The 16,171-nt window shown below is 42.3% G+C and overlaps 1 protein-coding gene across 1 annotated transcript; it reads left to right on the top strand.

Moving 5' to 3' along the window:
• The first annotated feature begins 4,331 nt into the window (after positions 1-4,331).
• On the top strand, positions 4,332-15,692 carry BTBD18 (BTB domain containing 18). Its single transcript, XM_063092685.1, has 2 exons — positions 4,332-4,455; positions 13,675-15,692. The coding sequence occupies exons 1-2, from the start codon at positions 4,332-4,334 to the stop codon at positions 15,690-15,692; spliced, it is 2,142 nt and encodes a 713-aa protein (XP_062948755.1).
• Positions 15,693-16,171: the final 479 nt, after the last annotated feature.

The raw sequence follows: 16,171 nt of genomic DNA, 5'->3' as shown, positions 1-16,171 counted from the left end.
TTTGAGGGTTTTAAACAGAAGAATAACATGATCTAAATCACATTTTGAAAAGATCTGGTAAATGGATTAAAGAGGGGACATGAGTGAAAGCAAGATTAGTTTGAGGGCTATTGCACTGGTCAAGTTGCAGTGATAGGGATTTGGATAAAGGTAGCAGTAGAAATGGAGAGAAGTCAATGGATTGAAGATATGTTTTAGACATACAGAACTGTTTTTTCTATTCTTCTTTTTTTTGTTTTGTTATGAGCATACAAATACAGAAAAATAAGACACCATAAAATGTAGAAAGATTAGGGAAGAGCTGCGAGAGAAAAAAAAGATTGTGTTTAAACAAGAAATATTAAAATTATTATATAGGAGAGAGTGCTGTGATGATTCTAGTTCTAAAATAGGCAAAAACTACAAATGCCAAGGAGGATGGCTGATAACACCAAGGTCCAGGATTTGATCCCTGTACCAACCAGCCACCAAAAACAAAAAAATGCCAAGGAGAAGAAAAGAACAAAATTTAACTCCAAAAAAACCCCCCACAAACTTTGGATGGTAACGTGTAGCCACTAGAAGGTAGAAAGGAGTAAAAATATTTTTTCTTTGTACTGGTTGGCCAGCTGCCAAAAAAAAAAAAAAAAAAAGCCAAGGAGAAGAAAAGAAAAAATTCAATTCCCAAAAAACACTGGCCAGCCAGTAGTACGAAGAAAACAAAATATTTTTACTCCTTTCTACCCTCTAGTGGCTACACATTACCATCCAAAGTCTGTCATTTTTGAAGCCCTGGCTGGGTAGGATGGCCATTTATCATTTTAGAAATTCTACTAACTCAAAATTTAACTAAAATGGTGCTGGGTTTAAAAACAAAACAAAACAAAAACAAGAAGTGAGCCCTCTCTACTTATTGAAAATTAGTTTAAACCTGATGGCAATATATCAATGAGGGGATATAATATTTATATTTTCCTTACACCCCCACAGAATCATCTGTACTGTTACTCCACCAGCCCAATCAAGTCTTGATTCTACAGGAACAGATGCCATAAACAAGCATGTTCTGCGTTCTCTTTTGTTTCCCGTGCTTGCTTGCTTGCTTGCTTTTGTGTGTGTGTATGCTGCTGCTGCTGACAACATCTAAAATCTGTCCTCGTTCTGCTAAGTTTTATGTCTTTTCACGAATTGCTTCCTCTTCAAAATATGACAACTGCAACCGAAAATGTCTTCTGTTCCTCGTTCTTTTTCCATCTTAAGAACAGAGGCTTCAAACTAGAGAAAATATTGCCTGACTCGGAAATGCACTCCCTGCACCACCGTTTCAGTCAACCACCTCAAATCCTTTCTGAAAAGCTGTTAGATATCAATAATGACATATTTTAGCACACTACACTACTCACCCCTCCACGTTTTGTCCCTTTGCAGGTTCCCCTTCTCTTAGGCATCTTCCTTACCTACAGTTGGCCTCAGCGGGAGCAGCTCCTGTTTCCATTCACCACATTTTGTCACCTAGTGTGACTTTGGACTCAGCCATTTTCGCCCAGAGCTGGACATCACCAGACATCTACCATGGGGCAGTAACCGAAGCCAGGGACAGGGTCTTAACGCACACAGGGGAAAGAACCCCTGTCCAGATTTATAACGTGGGTTGGTGTTCTCTGTAAATGTTTAATCTCGAGATCATTTAATTTTTAGTATCATCCCTGAAAACGGCCGTTTCCAGTCAGGAACTGTGCTAAATCGTCTCTGGAAGGACACAGGATCCACTCCGGGGGCATTTGTGCAATCCCCTTGGATCACCAGTTCTCCGAGATTTGGGGCTGGGGTGGAATCAGTGAAAAAACTGAATTCATAAACTAGCTCAGTGACTTTGTTCCTGAACATCTCTGGTCTTGGGAGATATCTAGATTACAGAGGTGGGGGACAAGATGCGAGTAGAGCCACCCCGGGGTTTTTTCCTCCATGAAGTCTGGGGCAGTCTTAGCAGCGCCAAGGCCATCTGCAGCCTCTTCCAGAGGAAGATGGACGTGTCCTTCAAACGCCTTGGAACCCGCCCTATTACCGTCTCTTGACCCTCTTTTCGGTGTGTTTTCATCGAGTGCCAGGGAAGAAGACGGCTTCCATAAGCATCCCTCCCCCACGGGCCCTCCCGCCTACCTCTTGCAGCTCAGCCATCTTCCCTCAGTCCTCAAGTCCCTCGAGACTTAGCCTCCCGCCCAAAACTCTCCTCCTCCTCTGATTGGTTCTCCCAGGAGCCTCCGGCCAATGGGGATGACGTATTCAGGCAGACGTAGGCCCGAGGGCTAGGGGAGGAGGAAGGACTTGGGGCGGACTTCGGGCGGCTCGCGGTGTGTGGCGAGGCCGCGTGGCTTCAGGCCCTCGCTGCCGCCACCGCCCCATGCATGTGAGTGCCGGGCCCCACGACAGGACGCGAGCGCCAGGGGGTAACTGCAAAGCCGGTGCAGCGGGAGGTGGCCGTGAGGGTGAACCCTGAACTTGGGCCTCTGGGATCCCCACGCTCCATTCCCAGAAACCTTCGCGCTGAGAGGTCTCTCTTCAAAGGAGTTGGGCCGGGGCGCCCAGACGCTCGTGCGAGGCCCTCAGCTTTGCAGGGCCCTCCCTGAAGCCCTCCTTTCACCGCCAGCCCCGATTCCTTTGGTTCTGGACAAGGAGCGGAACTGCCCAGGCCGTTGGCCCACCGGCGCTGCTTTGCTCAATCTCTCAGCACGAAGCTGGACATTGCGAGGAAGCAAAGCAGGCTGGACAGAGGACTCAGGTGCAGAGGACACCAGGAGCAATCCTACTGCAAAGCTATTCCAGGTTGGGTCTGGGGGCAACGCCAGGCACTGGTGGATTGGGAAACTTCCCCAGGGCCCTTGCAACAGCTGCCGTTCTCTACTCACCTCTCTGGCTGGGATCGGGATGGAGCCTGCCCTTTCTTAATTTGCCTTTCCATTCTTTTATTTCCAGATAGTTTTGACGTGAGCTATTCGGACCCTCGGTGCCACCTAACAGAAAACTGCATGCCAGGAAAGGAACACAACTGTGCAGTGAGTGTGGGGGTTTCAGTGCAAAAAAGCTGGAAATGAAGTAGGCCTGAAGTCATAATATCCAGTTCCTTTTGGAAGGGATGGGTTGCTTAACTATCCTTGCTCCATTGTTAGCCCAGTAATTGACCAGACAGGCAAACTTAAAGACTAGATTCTTTGCCAAGTCAGGATTGCTTTGGTCAAGTATATCTGAACCAAGGGTGTCAATGTCCTATGTCTGTGAGAGAGACCTTCCCACCAAGTCCAGAGGCTTCTCTTCTTTATTGTGCACCCTCTGCTGGTTAGTGTGATAGAGTGAACTCAACGAAAAGAAGGGGCACACACCTTCCTAGAGATGATTTTATAGCCGCTATTGTTCTTCAAAAGTGTTAAGTTTAGGGGGCTGGCCGGTTAGCTTAGTTGGTAAGTAAGAGCCTGGTGCTGATAACATTAAGATCGAGGGTTCGGATCCCTATACAGGCCAGCCATAAAAAAAAACAAAACAAACAAAAAAACCCTGAATATGCCCAATCTCAGAAGCTAAGCAGAGGTGGGGCTGGTTAGTACCTGGATGGGAGATCACATGGGAATACCAGGTGCTGTAGGCTTACAAAAACAAAAGAAAGGTGTTGAGGAATTATACCCATGGAACTGGGATGCGGTGCCCAGGAAGAATATGAGTAGTTAGCACCTGTAGGAGTTGAGTCTCAGTGGTACGAGAATGAGGAAGATTAAATAATAATAACAGTAGGTCCAGGGCTGGCCAGTTAGCTAAGTTGGTTAGAGCATGATATTATAACACCAAGATCAAGGATTCAGATCTCTATACAGGCCAGCTGCCAAAAAAAAAAGAAAAAAAAATAGCTACGATTTTGGGGATGATAGTTATTTTGTGGCAGGCATGCACTGTGCTAAGCAATTTTATCTGCATTGACTCATTTAATCTTTAAATTAGCCCTACAAGGTAAGTGCTATTATCGTGCCCATTTTATGGATGAGAAAGGTGAGACTCAGAGAAAGGTCACCTGCTTGAGATTATGTAGCTAGGCTAATAAAAGAGCCAAGAGTCAAACCTAGGCTTATCTCTGAGCTCCCACATGTAACCACGATGATGATATTTTTTTTTTTTTGAGATACCCTTGGTACAACTTCTGGGCTGATGTTTCCTAAACTCATACTATTATCTGTCACTTTCAGAATTTCCCTGATATTTCAAAGACAGAAAACAAATTTGGTACAACCATGCCTCTGAAATGTATTATCTCACCTACAGGAATCTGATCTGTGAAAACCTAGAAGGTTTGTTAAGAGACTACTAAAATGTGCTCTCCTGCCAGTCCCAAAATCCTATACAGGAATCCCCGATTCCTCCAGTTAGCTTTTCTGCAGCTTCATCACCAGCAACAGAGTGGTGTGTTCTGTGATGTCCTCCTGCAGGCAGAAGGTAAGAAACTAGTGGGGATTCAACTGGAAACTCACCATAGAATAAAAGAAAATGAGTTTAGGGCCCAGGCAAGAAGGACAAAACCAGGAAAATGTTATCATCTTTGAGCACTGTAAACTATTTGGTAAAAAGCTGTTTGTTTCTAGGACAGTTACTATTTTCAAGAGTGAAATTGTAACTGTGCTTGTTTTCCCTTAAAAATGAAACTAATTGTACAGTTTTGTAAGCACAGAAATTCTATAAAATATAGATAACATTATCCTAATGGAATGGTTGTGAAAATTAAGAGTTAACATACAAGTATGTTAAGCACTTAGAACAGTACTTTTAATGTACTAACTACAACATATGTATAAGATGATACTATTACATATTTTCCCATTTTTTTGCCAAGCTGTTGCTTAGTTTAGGCTTTTTTCTTATCTTCAGATTGGTGATTTTTGCTATTCATTGTCAGAACTAAAAATGTATGGCTTATTTCCACCTCTTCATATTGGAAATGTTAAATTAGCATTAATTTAACATTAATAATCCTGGTATAGTATAAAAGATCCAAGATTAGGAATCAGAGGCCCTGAGTTTAAGTCCTGCCTTCATTACTTAGTAACTAAGCACCAAACGGGCAAGTAACTTCATCTCTCTGGGTTTCAGTTTCATTTATAAAAAAGGATTATGACAACCTGTACTGTGTAGCACTCTACTTTTTGTGGAGTACATACAGCATAGTGTCTCATTTAATTCTAACAGCCTTGTAAGGTAAGTAATGTTGTATGGTTCCAATTCTACAGATGAGTGAATTGAGGTCTAGAATTAGTGACTTGTCTGTTGGTTCTCTCAGTGAATGTGGAGCTGAGAGTCACTCTTTAATTCAAAATAAACAAAAAAAGTATCAATTGTCTGTTGTATGTTAAACACTGTGCTAGCTTGAGCGTCCAATGTAAATTGAGATAAAGTCCCTCCTCTTAAGGAAATTATGTAAGGTGGAGACATTCAAATAACCAGTGCATTCAAGTAACTGCGCAGTATGTTAAAAATATAATTGGATAAGTATAGGCTGACATAGGAGCACAAAAGAGGAGCATCCTTCAGATTTGGGGAGGATTGAGAAAGAGGGTTAGCGATTTTCCTTGGAGGAAATAACCCCTTAGGTGAGATATGAAGGACAAAGAGAAGTAGGAGGAAGTACGGAAAGGTTTTTTTCAGGCAGAGAGAACAACAGGTACAGAGGTTCAGAGATGTGCCCAGGGATTTGTGAGTGGTTCATTATGACGAGACTGTAAGAAGTGCATTGACCAGAGATGGATAGGGAAATTAGCAATCACTTTAGATCTGAAGTGTCATGGAAAGGAAGTAGGTTTTGTCCTCAGGACACTGTGAAACACTGAACAGTTTTAATCAGGAAGTCATGATCACATAGCTGCTTTAGAAACAACATTCAGAGGGCCAGTCTGTGGCTTACTTGGGAGAGTGCGGTGCTGATAACACCAAGGCCACGGGTTCGTATCTTATATAGTGATGGCTGGTTAGCTCACTGGCTGAGCATGGTGCTGACAACACCAAGCCAAGGGTTAATATCCCCTTACTGGTCAAAACAAAAACAAAAACAAACAAACAAACAAAAACAAAAAAGAAAAAACATTCAGGCTGCATAAGAATTACTGGATGGTTATTGAACCCAGACAGGAAGCTATTTCGTAATTCAGGAGAGAGGGGATGGTGGCCTGAACTAAGGCATTGAGAATAGATGAAATGTATGAACTATTAAAGAGAATTTACAAAACTTGCTGAATCCATAATATACAAGGCACTCAAACAATTATATAGTAAAAAAACAAATAACCCAATTAAAAAATGGGCAAAGGAGCTGAATAGGCATTTTTCAAAGGAAGACATACAAATGGCCAACAGGTACGTGAAAAAATGCACAACATCACTAGTCATCAGGGAAATGCAAATTAAAACTACATTGAGATACCACCTCACACCAGTTACACTAGTTATAATCAAAAAGATGCTGAATAACAAATGCTGGTGAGGGAAGGGAAAACTCCTACACTGTTGGTGGCACTGTAAATTAGTACAACCACTATGGAAAACAGTATGGAGGTTTTTCAAACAACTACAGATAGATCTTCCATACGATCCAGCAGTCCCACTTCTGGGTATATACCCAGAGGAATTGAAGTCATCAGGTCGAAGGGATACCTGCATTCCCATGTTCATCGCAGCTCTGTTTACAATAGCAAAGACATGGAACCAACATAAATGGCCCTCAATGGATGACTGGATAAGGAAACTGTGGTATATATACACCATGGAATACTACTCAGCCATAAAAAAGAATGAAATTCTACCATTTGCAACAACATGGATGAACCTGGAGAAACTTATGTTCAGTAAAATAAGCAAATCACAGAGGGAAAAATACCACATGTACTCACTCATATGTGGGAGCTAAAAGAGAAAGAAGGAAGGAAAGAAAGACCACAGTAGTGCATTGGACTTCCAGAGTAAGAGAACATTCCTTGGGCTACAAAGTGGAGTAGGGGGAAGGGATGAGAGGGAGGGAGGTTGGGAATAATTGGGTGGGGGACACAGGGTACAAATGCAATTTGTGGTAATGGGTATACAACCAGTATGAGTCTGGCCCCCACGTCATGGGGATGAGGAGTGACAATCAGCTTTGTATCATGGATATTCATAACCAATAAAAAAAAAATGGCCACAATAATCAACCACATTGTATATTGACAAAATAAAATAAAATTCAAATAAACAAACAAAAAACCTTGCTAAAGTGGTTAAGAGCATAGAATCTGTAGCAGATTCTCTGGGTTCAAATCTTGTCCCCACTACTTAATAACTGTATCATTGTAGGCATATTGTTTATGCCTCAGTTTACTTATTTGTAATAATAATTATTATATTCACAGAGTTGCAGTGAAGATTAAATTAATTTCTACTGGCAAAATCCTTAGAACAATGTCTGGTGGCACATAATGAAGAGTTAAGAAATATTAGCCTTTTTTAAAATTGATATTTGATTAGATGTAGTGGATGAGGGAAAAAGAAGAATCAAAGATGACTTTGTTTTCAGACTTGGGCAACTGGGTGAATGTGATACCTTATTTTGAAGTAGAAAATAGCAGAGGATTTTGGGGATGGGGAATGATTGCATTTTCTGGAAAGTTGCCTTAGAGGTGCTTGTGAAGCATCCCCGTAGACATACAGGCTGTGGTGTGTTTAATATCGCAGGGAAGATATCTAGGCAGAGGTGTGGATCTGGGAGCCTTTGGTAATTGATGCAATGAGGGAGACTGGGACTACTCAGGAAGTGTCAGTAAAATAAGAAGGTGGCTCAGAACAGACCACTGCCTGGTAGGCAGTGGCAAGAGCTCAGGAGAGAATTGAACCCAAAGCTCATGTTCTTTTTGTTAGACCACAAGCGGCTTCTACACAGTTTTTGATCTCTCATGTGTCAATAAAATTTATTTCACAAATATTTGATCCTGTAATTTGTGTCAAGCACTTTAATATACCTCAGTGAGCAATACCAACACGGTCCCTGTCCTCACAGAGTTTAGTCTAGTTACAGTCTAGTGAAGGAGAAGGACAATTACAATTCAGATAGGTAAGCGATGTGATAGCTACAGAGTACATCTCTGTGCCCAGGAGCACCTAACCCAGACATGTGGTGGAGGTGAAGGAATGCTTTCTTTTTTTCGTTGTGATTGTTGTTGTTGTTGTCGTTATTTATCTATCTATCTATTTATTTATTTATTTTAGATATACTTTTTATTGGTTATGAATATTCATGACATACAAAGCTGATCATTACCACTCAGGCCCAAGATGTGAAGGCTAGATTCATGCTGGCAGCATACCCATTACCACAAATAGCATATACACCGTGTCCCCCGCCAAATTAGCCCCAACATCCCTCCCCCTCCCCTTTTCCCACCCACTCCACTTTGTAGCCCAAAGAATGTTCTTTCCCTCTGCAAGTCCAGCACACCACTGTGGTCTGTCTGTCCTTCCTTCTTTCTCTCTTAGCTCCCACATACGAGTGAGTACATGTGGTATTTTTCCCTCTGTGCTTTGCTTATTTCACTCAACATAAGTTTCTCCAGGCTTATCCATGTTGTTGCAAATGGTAGAATTTCATTCTTTTTTATGGCTGAGTAGTATTCCATGGTGTATATATACCACAGTTTCCTTATCCAGTCATCCATTGAGGGCCATTTATGTTGGTTCCATGTCTTTGCTATTGTAAACAGAGCTGTGATGAACATGGGAGTACAGGTATCCCTTCAACCTGATGACTTCCATTCCTCTGGGTATATACCCAGAAGTAGGATTGCTGGATCATATGGAAGATCTATCTGTAGTTGTTTGAAAAACCTCCATACTGTTTTCCATAGTGGTTGTACTAATTTACAGTGCCACCAACAGTGTAGGAGTTTTCCCTTCTCTCCACACCCTCACCAGCATTTGTTATTCAGCATCTTTTTGATTATAGCTAGTGTAACTGGTGTGAGGTGGTATCTCAATGTAGTTTTAATTTGGATTTCGCTGCTGACTAGTGATGATGAGCATTTTTTCACGTACCTGATGGCCATTTGTATGTCTTCCTTTGAAAAATGCCTATTCCGCAACTTTGCCCATTTTTTAATTGGATTATTTGGTTTTTTTACTGTATAATTGATTGAGTTTCTTTTATATTATGGATATTGATCCCTCGTTGGATGCATAGTTAGCAGAAATTTTCTCCCACTTTGTAGGTTGTTGTTTCAGTCTTCATTGTTTCCTTTGCTGTGCAAAAGCTTTTTAGTTTGATATAGTCCCATTTGTTTATTTTTTCTTTTGCTGCTTATGCTTTTGGGCTCATGTTCATAAAGTCTCTGCCCAGACCTAGTTGCTGAAGTGTTTCACCTATATTTTCCCTTAGTAATTTTACAGTTTCAGGTCTTATACTTAAGTCTGTAATCCATTATGAGTTGATTTTAGTGTGTGGTGAGAGGTGCATATCTAGTTTCATTCTTCTCATATGGATATCCAGTTTTCCCAGCACCAGTTGCTGAAGAGGCAGTCTTTTTCCCAATGTAGATTTTTGTTGCCTTTGTCCAGTATCAGATGGCTGTAAGCCTGAGGGGTGATTTCTCGGTTCTCAATTCTGCTCCACTGGTCTGAAGGTCTATTTTTATACCAGTACCATGCTGTTTTGGTGACAATAGCTTTGTAGTATAATTTGAGGTCAGATAGTGTTATGCCTCTGGCTTTATTTTTTTTGCTCAGAATTTCTTGGGCTATTTGGGGTCTTTTGTTATTCCATATGAAAGGTAAGATTGCTTTTTCCCTTTCTGTGAAGAATGTCATTGGTATTTTGATAGGGATTTCATTGAATCTGTACATCACTTTAGGTAGTATAGACATTTTCACAATGTTAATTCTTCCAGTCCAAGAGCATGGAATATCTTTCCATCTTTTTGTGTCTTCTTTAATTTCTTTCAGAAGTGGTTCGTAGTTCTCATTGTAGAGATTTTTCACCTCTTTGGTTAAATTGATCCTGGGTTTTTTTGTGTGTGTGTGAATTGTAAATAGGCTTACTTTATTTTTCTTTCTGTTAGCTGATTATTTGAGTATATAAATACAACTGATTTGGGGGCATTTATTTTGTATCCCACAACATTACTGAAGTTATTAACCAGTTCTAGGAGTTTTTTGGTAGAGGCTTTAGGTTTTTCTTTATATACTATCATGTCATCTGCAAATATCAAAAGTTTGAGTTCATCTTTTCCAATCTGGATTCCGTTTATTTCTTTCTCTTGACTGATTGCTCTGGCTGGTACCTCCAGTACTATGTTAAATAGAAGTGGTGAGAGTGGGCATTCTAGTCTTGTTCCTGTTCTTAAGGGAAAGGCCTTCAGTATTTCCCCACTCAGAATGATACTAGCAGTGGGTTTGTCATAAATGGCTTCTATTGTGTTGCGATACTTTCCTTCTATACCTAATTTGTTGAGAGTCTTTATCATGAAGGGATGTTGAATTTTGTCAAGTGCTTTTTCAGCATCTATTGAGATAATCAGATGGTCTTTGTCCCTGAGTTTGTTGATGTGATGTATCACATTTATTGACTTTTGTATGTTGAACCATCTTTGCTTCCCTGAGATCAATCCCGCTTGATCATGGTGTATGATTTTTTTTAATGTGTTGCTGTATTCTGCTTGCTAATATTTTGCTGAGGATTTTTGCATCTATGTTCATCAAGGAAATTGGCTTGTAATTATCTTTTTTTGTTGTGTCTTTATCTGGTTTTGGTATTAGAGATTTTTTGGCCTCATAAAATGAGTTTCTGAGAGTACCTTCTGTTTCAATTTTTTGGAATAGTTTGAGGAGAGTTGATATTAATTCCTCTTTAAAGGTTTGGTAGAATTCAGCTGTAAAGCCATCCAGACCTGGACTTTTCTTTGTTGGAAGATTGATGATTACCGTTTTAATCTCATTGCTTGTTATTGGTCTGTTCAGGTTTTCTATCTCTTCTTGGTTCAGTCTAGGTAGTTTGTATGTGTCTAGAAACTTATCCATATCTTCCAGGTTTCCATATTTGTTGTCATATTGTTGTTTATAATAGTCTCTAATGATTCTTCATATTTCTGTGGTATCAGTTGTAATGCCTCCCTTTTCATTTCTGATTTTTGTTATTTGGGTCTTCTCTCTTCTTTTTTTTTTTTTGTTAACCTAGCTAATGGTTTGTCTATTTTATTTATCTTTTCGAGAAACCAACTTTTTGTTTCATTGATCTTTTCTATTGTTTTCTGGATCTCTATTTTCATTTAGTTCTGCCACACAGTCTGTGTCTTTTTGTGAAGTATGCATAAAGCAAATGTACTTCACAGGGCCTGGTTTTCCAAAGCCTTGCAGTTTCAAATATTGACCTTGCAAAGGACAGGAAATTTTCCCCAGGCTATATAGTCTCTGTTGTAAGATAAAGAATTGTAACACAGCAAGGTTGCTGGCTCAGAGACAGACAGGTTACTGATTGATATGTAAAGATACTGGGAAATTGCTGTAAGAAGAGAATGTTTGCTAAAATCAAGCTTTTGTTGCAAATTGCATTATAGAATGTCACCTCACTGAATGTTACCAGCTTGTATTGTTAAACTTGTTAAACTGTACTTAGCAAAAACCCCACCTATATTCTCTTCCTGTAACTTCCTGGCCTGGAGAATAAATGTGGGAAGAGAACCCCAATTCATGGTTAATTTCCCAAATGGAAGGAATGCCTCGCTCTTGAGGGTTCTGGGAGATTAACCCCTTTCGGGGCTTCTCACTGCTCAGAAGAGATGGGCTTTGAGTAATCTTTGGTGGCTCCTTCACCCAGGGGGAAAGGGGTGACAAATCTGTGGGAGGCAAAGCAACATCTTTTGAATGGGAAGTTTAATCCATTCACATTTAGGGTAGTTATTGACAAGTATTGTTTAATTCCTGTCATCTAATTGCTTTTTGTTTAGATGATTTAAATATCTTTTGATCATTACTTCCCCGTTTATTTCTCTTCTTCAGTGTTAGTTGGAGATTTAATAGGGCATGATTTAGCTTCTTTCTCTTTCTCACTGGCAGATTTGTTTTAACAGTGGGTTTTGCTTTCTCTTGTGTATTTGTGATACAGTCATCATTATTCAAATTCCAGATGCAGGACTCCCTTGAGAATTGCTTGCAGGGCGGAAATCGTGTGGTGGTGAACTCCCACAACTTTTGTTTGTCTAGGAGATACACTATTTCTCCCTCATTTCTGAAGGAGAGCCTTGCTGGGTATAGAATTCTTGGCTTGCAATTTTTTTCTTTTAGTATTTTGAATATATCATCCCACTTTCTTGTGGCCTGTAGGGTTTTGGTTGAGAAGTCTGCTGTTAGTCTGATGGGGCTCCCCTAAAGGTGACTTGATGCTTTTCTCTTGCTGCTTTTAGAATTCTCTCTTTGTCTTTGAGCTTTGGAAATTTAACTATAATGTGTCTTGGGGAGGATCTTTTTGGGTTGAATCTGTTTGGAGACCTTTCAGCTTCCTGGATCTGAAGGTCTGTATCTCTCTCTCCCTACACTTGGGAAGTTTTCTGTTCCTATTTCCTTGCATAGGTTTTCAATACCTTTTCCTTTCTTCTCCCCTTCTGGAATACCCACAATTCAGATGTTAAAGCGTTTGAGGTTGTCTGCTATCTCTCTTAGATTTTCCTCATTATTTTAATTCTTTTTTCCTGTTTTTTATCTGCCTGGGTTATTTCCAAGAGACCATCTTCGAGATCTGAGATTCTTTCTTCTACTTGCTCTACCATACTGCTCAAGCTCTCTGTTGTGTTTTTTATTTCATTGAATGAATCTTTCATTTCTAGGAGTTCTGCCACACTCTTTTTTAAGGTATTAATCTCTGTAGATTTCCTCCTTCATATTCTGGATATTTTTTCTTGCTTCATTGTGTTCTCTAATTGAGTCTTCTTTCATTTCTTCAAGTTTTCTTAAGATCATTGCTCTGAATTCTTTTTCAGACATTTCAAGGATTCCGTGTTCCATGGAGTCTGAAATTTGAGCATTGCTGTATTCCTTTGGTGGTGTCATATCTTCTTGTTTATTTGTAGTTGTAGTATTTTTTCATTGATGTTTAGTCATTTGGTAGAGGGTCTGCTTCTTCTGTTACACTGAGGTTAGCTATAAGGATCAAGGTTTCTTCCTCTATTTGCAGGCTTTACTGGTGACTCTTCTCCTATCAGTGTAGTTGAGTGAGCCGTAGGTTACCTGTAGAGTGGCCCTGCCTGGCTGCTACTGTGGTGGTGTATGGTCCTTGCTTGAGAGTAGGTGTGGTAGTGGCTATTACACCATTTTGGGTCCTGTTCCAGAGTCTGTGACCTTAGGATGAGCTGCACGACTCACCTAGTGATGGGGCATGCTGTGGGGACCTGGCTTCTCCTTCTGGGTCCAGATGAGGAGCAAGGAAGGCATTCTGAAGGAAGTGATGTCTAAGCTAGATTTTGAAGAAGAAAAAGAGTCAGCTAGGTAATGGCAGAAGGTTCCAGGCAAACAGATGGAACAAATTTCTTTCCTTTTACTGGAAGCACCATGGAGGGAAAATAACAGAAGGGGCAGTATATTTGGGTAGTAATGTCTATCCTTAGCCCATAAACATGTCAGTCTACATGAGGTAACAAAAGTATTTGTGTTTCCCTCCAGGTGAGGCAGTCCCAGCCCACTGCTGCATCTTGTCGGCCTGCAGCCCCTTCTTCACAGAGCGTTTGGAGCAGGAGAGGCCAGCTCAGGGTCGGAAGGTGGTGCTGGAGCTGGGGGACCTGAAGATAAGGACACTTAGGAAGCTGGTAGACTTCCTGTACACCTCAGAGATGGAAGTATCTCAAGAAGAAGCCCAAGATGTGCTTTCTGCTGCCCGTCAGCTCCGCGTGTCTGAGCTAGAATCCCTTCAGCTAGAGGGTGGAAAGTTGGTGAAGGCCCCACAGGGCAGAAGACTGAACCGAGAATGCTTACAACCTCCAAATGCTGCACCAATCTCTGCTAGGGTGGTTGCACCTAGCCGCCGTCCTCGAACTCCACTGCCTCTTACCCTGACTCCCTGTCCTCTTGGGGCAGTGAGACTGAAGTCCTTGGGGAAGGAGGAAGGGCCCCAGGAGAAGAGCAACCGACAGAGTGCAGAAAACTTGTCTGGCACTCTTCTCAAGAGGAAGGCCAGAGTCTGCCCAACTCCACAAGAAAAAAGCTCTTCACCGTCAAGCCACAGTCAGGGTCCTAAGGAGAACAAGAGTGACTCTGCTCTTGGTCCTACACTTTCCCCTACCAGCTTGTACCCCTCCATGGATGAGCGATTGTTGCCCAGAAAGATCAGGCTAAGCCGCTCAAAGCCATCTCCTGATGTCTGTACGTCAAAGCCTTCCAGCATTTTAAGCAGACCCAGCTCAGTGCCCACAGCCTCTGGTCGGCGTCTTTGGCGGCAGAGGAGTATAAACAAACAAACACCAGAGGACAAGCAGAAACCAGGGACAGCTGGTCCTCTACACAGCACCCCCAGCCCATCTGGTCTTGGAAAGACAGGTGGGAACAAGAAGCGGAGCCTTGAAGTCAGGGCACCTAACTCAGACTCTGCAGAGGAGGGGCAGGTTGGGAGAGTGAAACTTCGGAAGATTGTCAATGGGACATGCTGGGAGGTGGTCCAAGAGCCTCCCCTCAAAAACTCTCAAGATAGCCCCCAGATCCCAGAGCCTGGAAGAGACTTACAAGAGTCTCCAGGGAGTCAGCCATCCTCAGTTAATGAACAGGAAATGTCATCTACTAGAATAGAACTGTGTCAGGACTCCCTCAAGTGCTCTAGGCTACAAGACATTCTGCTCTCTGCTAGCCATTCTCCCAACCACCCAGTGGTGAAGTCTGAACCTGGGTGCAGTTCAGAGCTGGTAGGGAAGGAACCTGTGTTGGATATTGACTACAAAGAGCCCTATGCATTTGACACAGCCCTGCTCAGGCAGCCTTGTGAGGCTGAGGAGTACCGCATCACAAGTGCTGCTGCTACCAGTGAGCTAGAGGAGATCTTGGACTTCATGCTGTGTGGCTCAGACATTGAGCCACCTATAGGTCATCCAGAGAGTCCTGCAGCTGAGAGCTGCAGGACCCCCAGTTATCACCTTACAGAAACAGGAAAGAACTGGATTGAAGGGGAAGAGTGGTGTTTGCCCGACATGGAACTCTGGCCTAGGGAGCTCACAGAACTAGAAAAGGAACCTGTTGGTGAAAACAGAGAGCCAGTTGAACCCCTTAGCCCCCTTGCCATGCCCTCTGAGATGAGTGAAGGAGAGGTGCTTTTAGTGAGAGGCTCTTGGACTCCAGACCTTGAAATTACCACCTCCCAGCCACTGGATGGTCAGGGAGACAAATTTCTCCACATTGACTCTTTTGACCCTCACCAAAGGTCTTATGGGGACCTCTCACCTCCCTACTCAAACTGGGCAGAGACTGGGCTGGAAGTGTCTCTAACTATGGACGAGGTATTGTACCCTGCTCCAGAGGCAGGCAAGGAGGTATCTGGTAAATCTGAGTTGCTGGGCTCACTTTCTGCCAGCTCTGAAGAGGAAGAGATCGATGTGGTGGACTGGACAGCAGAGGGGAACCTGGTGCCCAACAGTATTCCTTCTGTATGGCCTGACCCTTCCTCAGAGTCAGAAACAGAGGTAGATATACTTACGTAGTGGAATGGGGGGGAGGGGGCAGGTTAGGGGTTCTAGGAGGGTGGGAAGTGTTGGCTAGAAGCAAAAGGCAAGTTGGCAGAAGCTAGCACATATCCTCTTCTCTTAGCACAAGAGGCAGGTGTACCCTTGGCTCTTTATAGCTCCTCTCCTCCCCAGGCCTTGGAAGCCAGGCAGAGCTCAAACAGTACTGTGCGTAGAAAATTATGAACTTGAACCATCTTATTTCTTTGTAATCTATTTTCCAGTTAATGACAAGTGAAATAATAAACTCTGATCCCCAACTCTAACGGGTCATAGATAACCGTCAAAGCCAGGTCTCTTAGGTCATGAGGCATCAAGTCACCACAAATTCAGGAAAAGCTGAGAACACCCTCCGTGATGGGGTTTTGTGTTAAAATGTTCCTGAAGGTGTGAAGCAGTGTTGGGTGGAACACTAAGTGGGCGGGAATGATGGAATGTTGTCCAGCACCTAATGTGCA

The sequence above is a fragment of the Cynocephalus volans genome, chromosome 4, assembly GCF_027409185.1.
Source record: "Cynocephalus volans isolate mCynVol1 chromosome 4, mCynVol1.pri, whole genome shotgun sequence".
NCBI lineage: Eukaryota > Metazoa > Chordata > Mammalia > Dermoptera > Cynocephalidae > Cynocephalus > Cynocephalus volans.
The sequence above is the reverse complement of the archived record's forward strand: the minus strand, read 5'-3'. Positions and strand labels throughout refer to the sequence as shown.

Coding starts and splice junctions, on each gene's coding strand:
- BTBD18 (XM_063092685.1), top strand. CDS start 4,332: ATGTGCTCTCCTGCCAGTCCCAAAATCCTATACAGGAATCCCCGATTC. Junction 4,456..13,674: donor TGTCCTCCTGCAGGCAGAAG/GTAAGAAACTAG, acceptor GTTTCCCTCCAG/GTGAGGCAGTCCCAGCCCAC.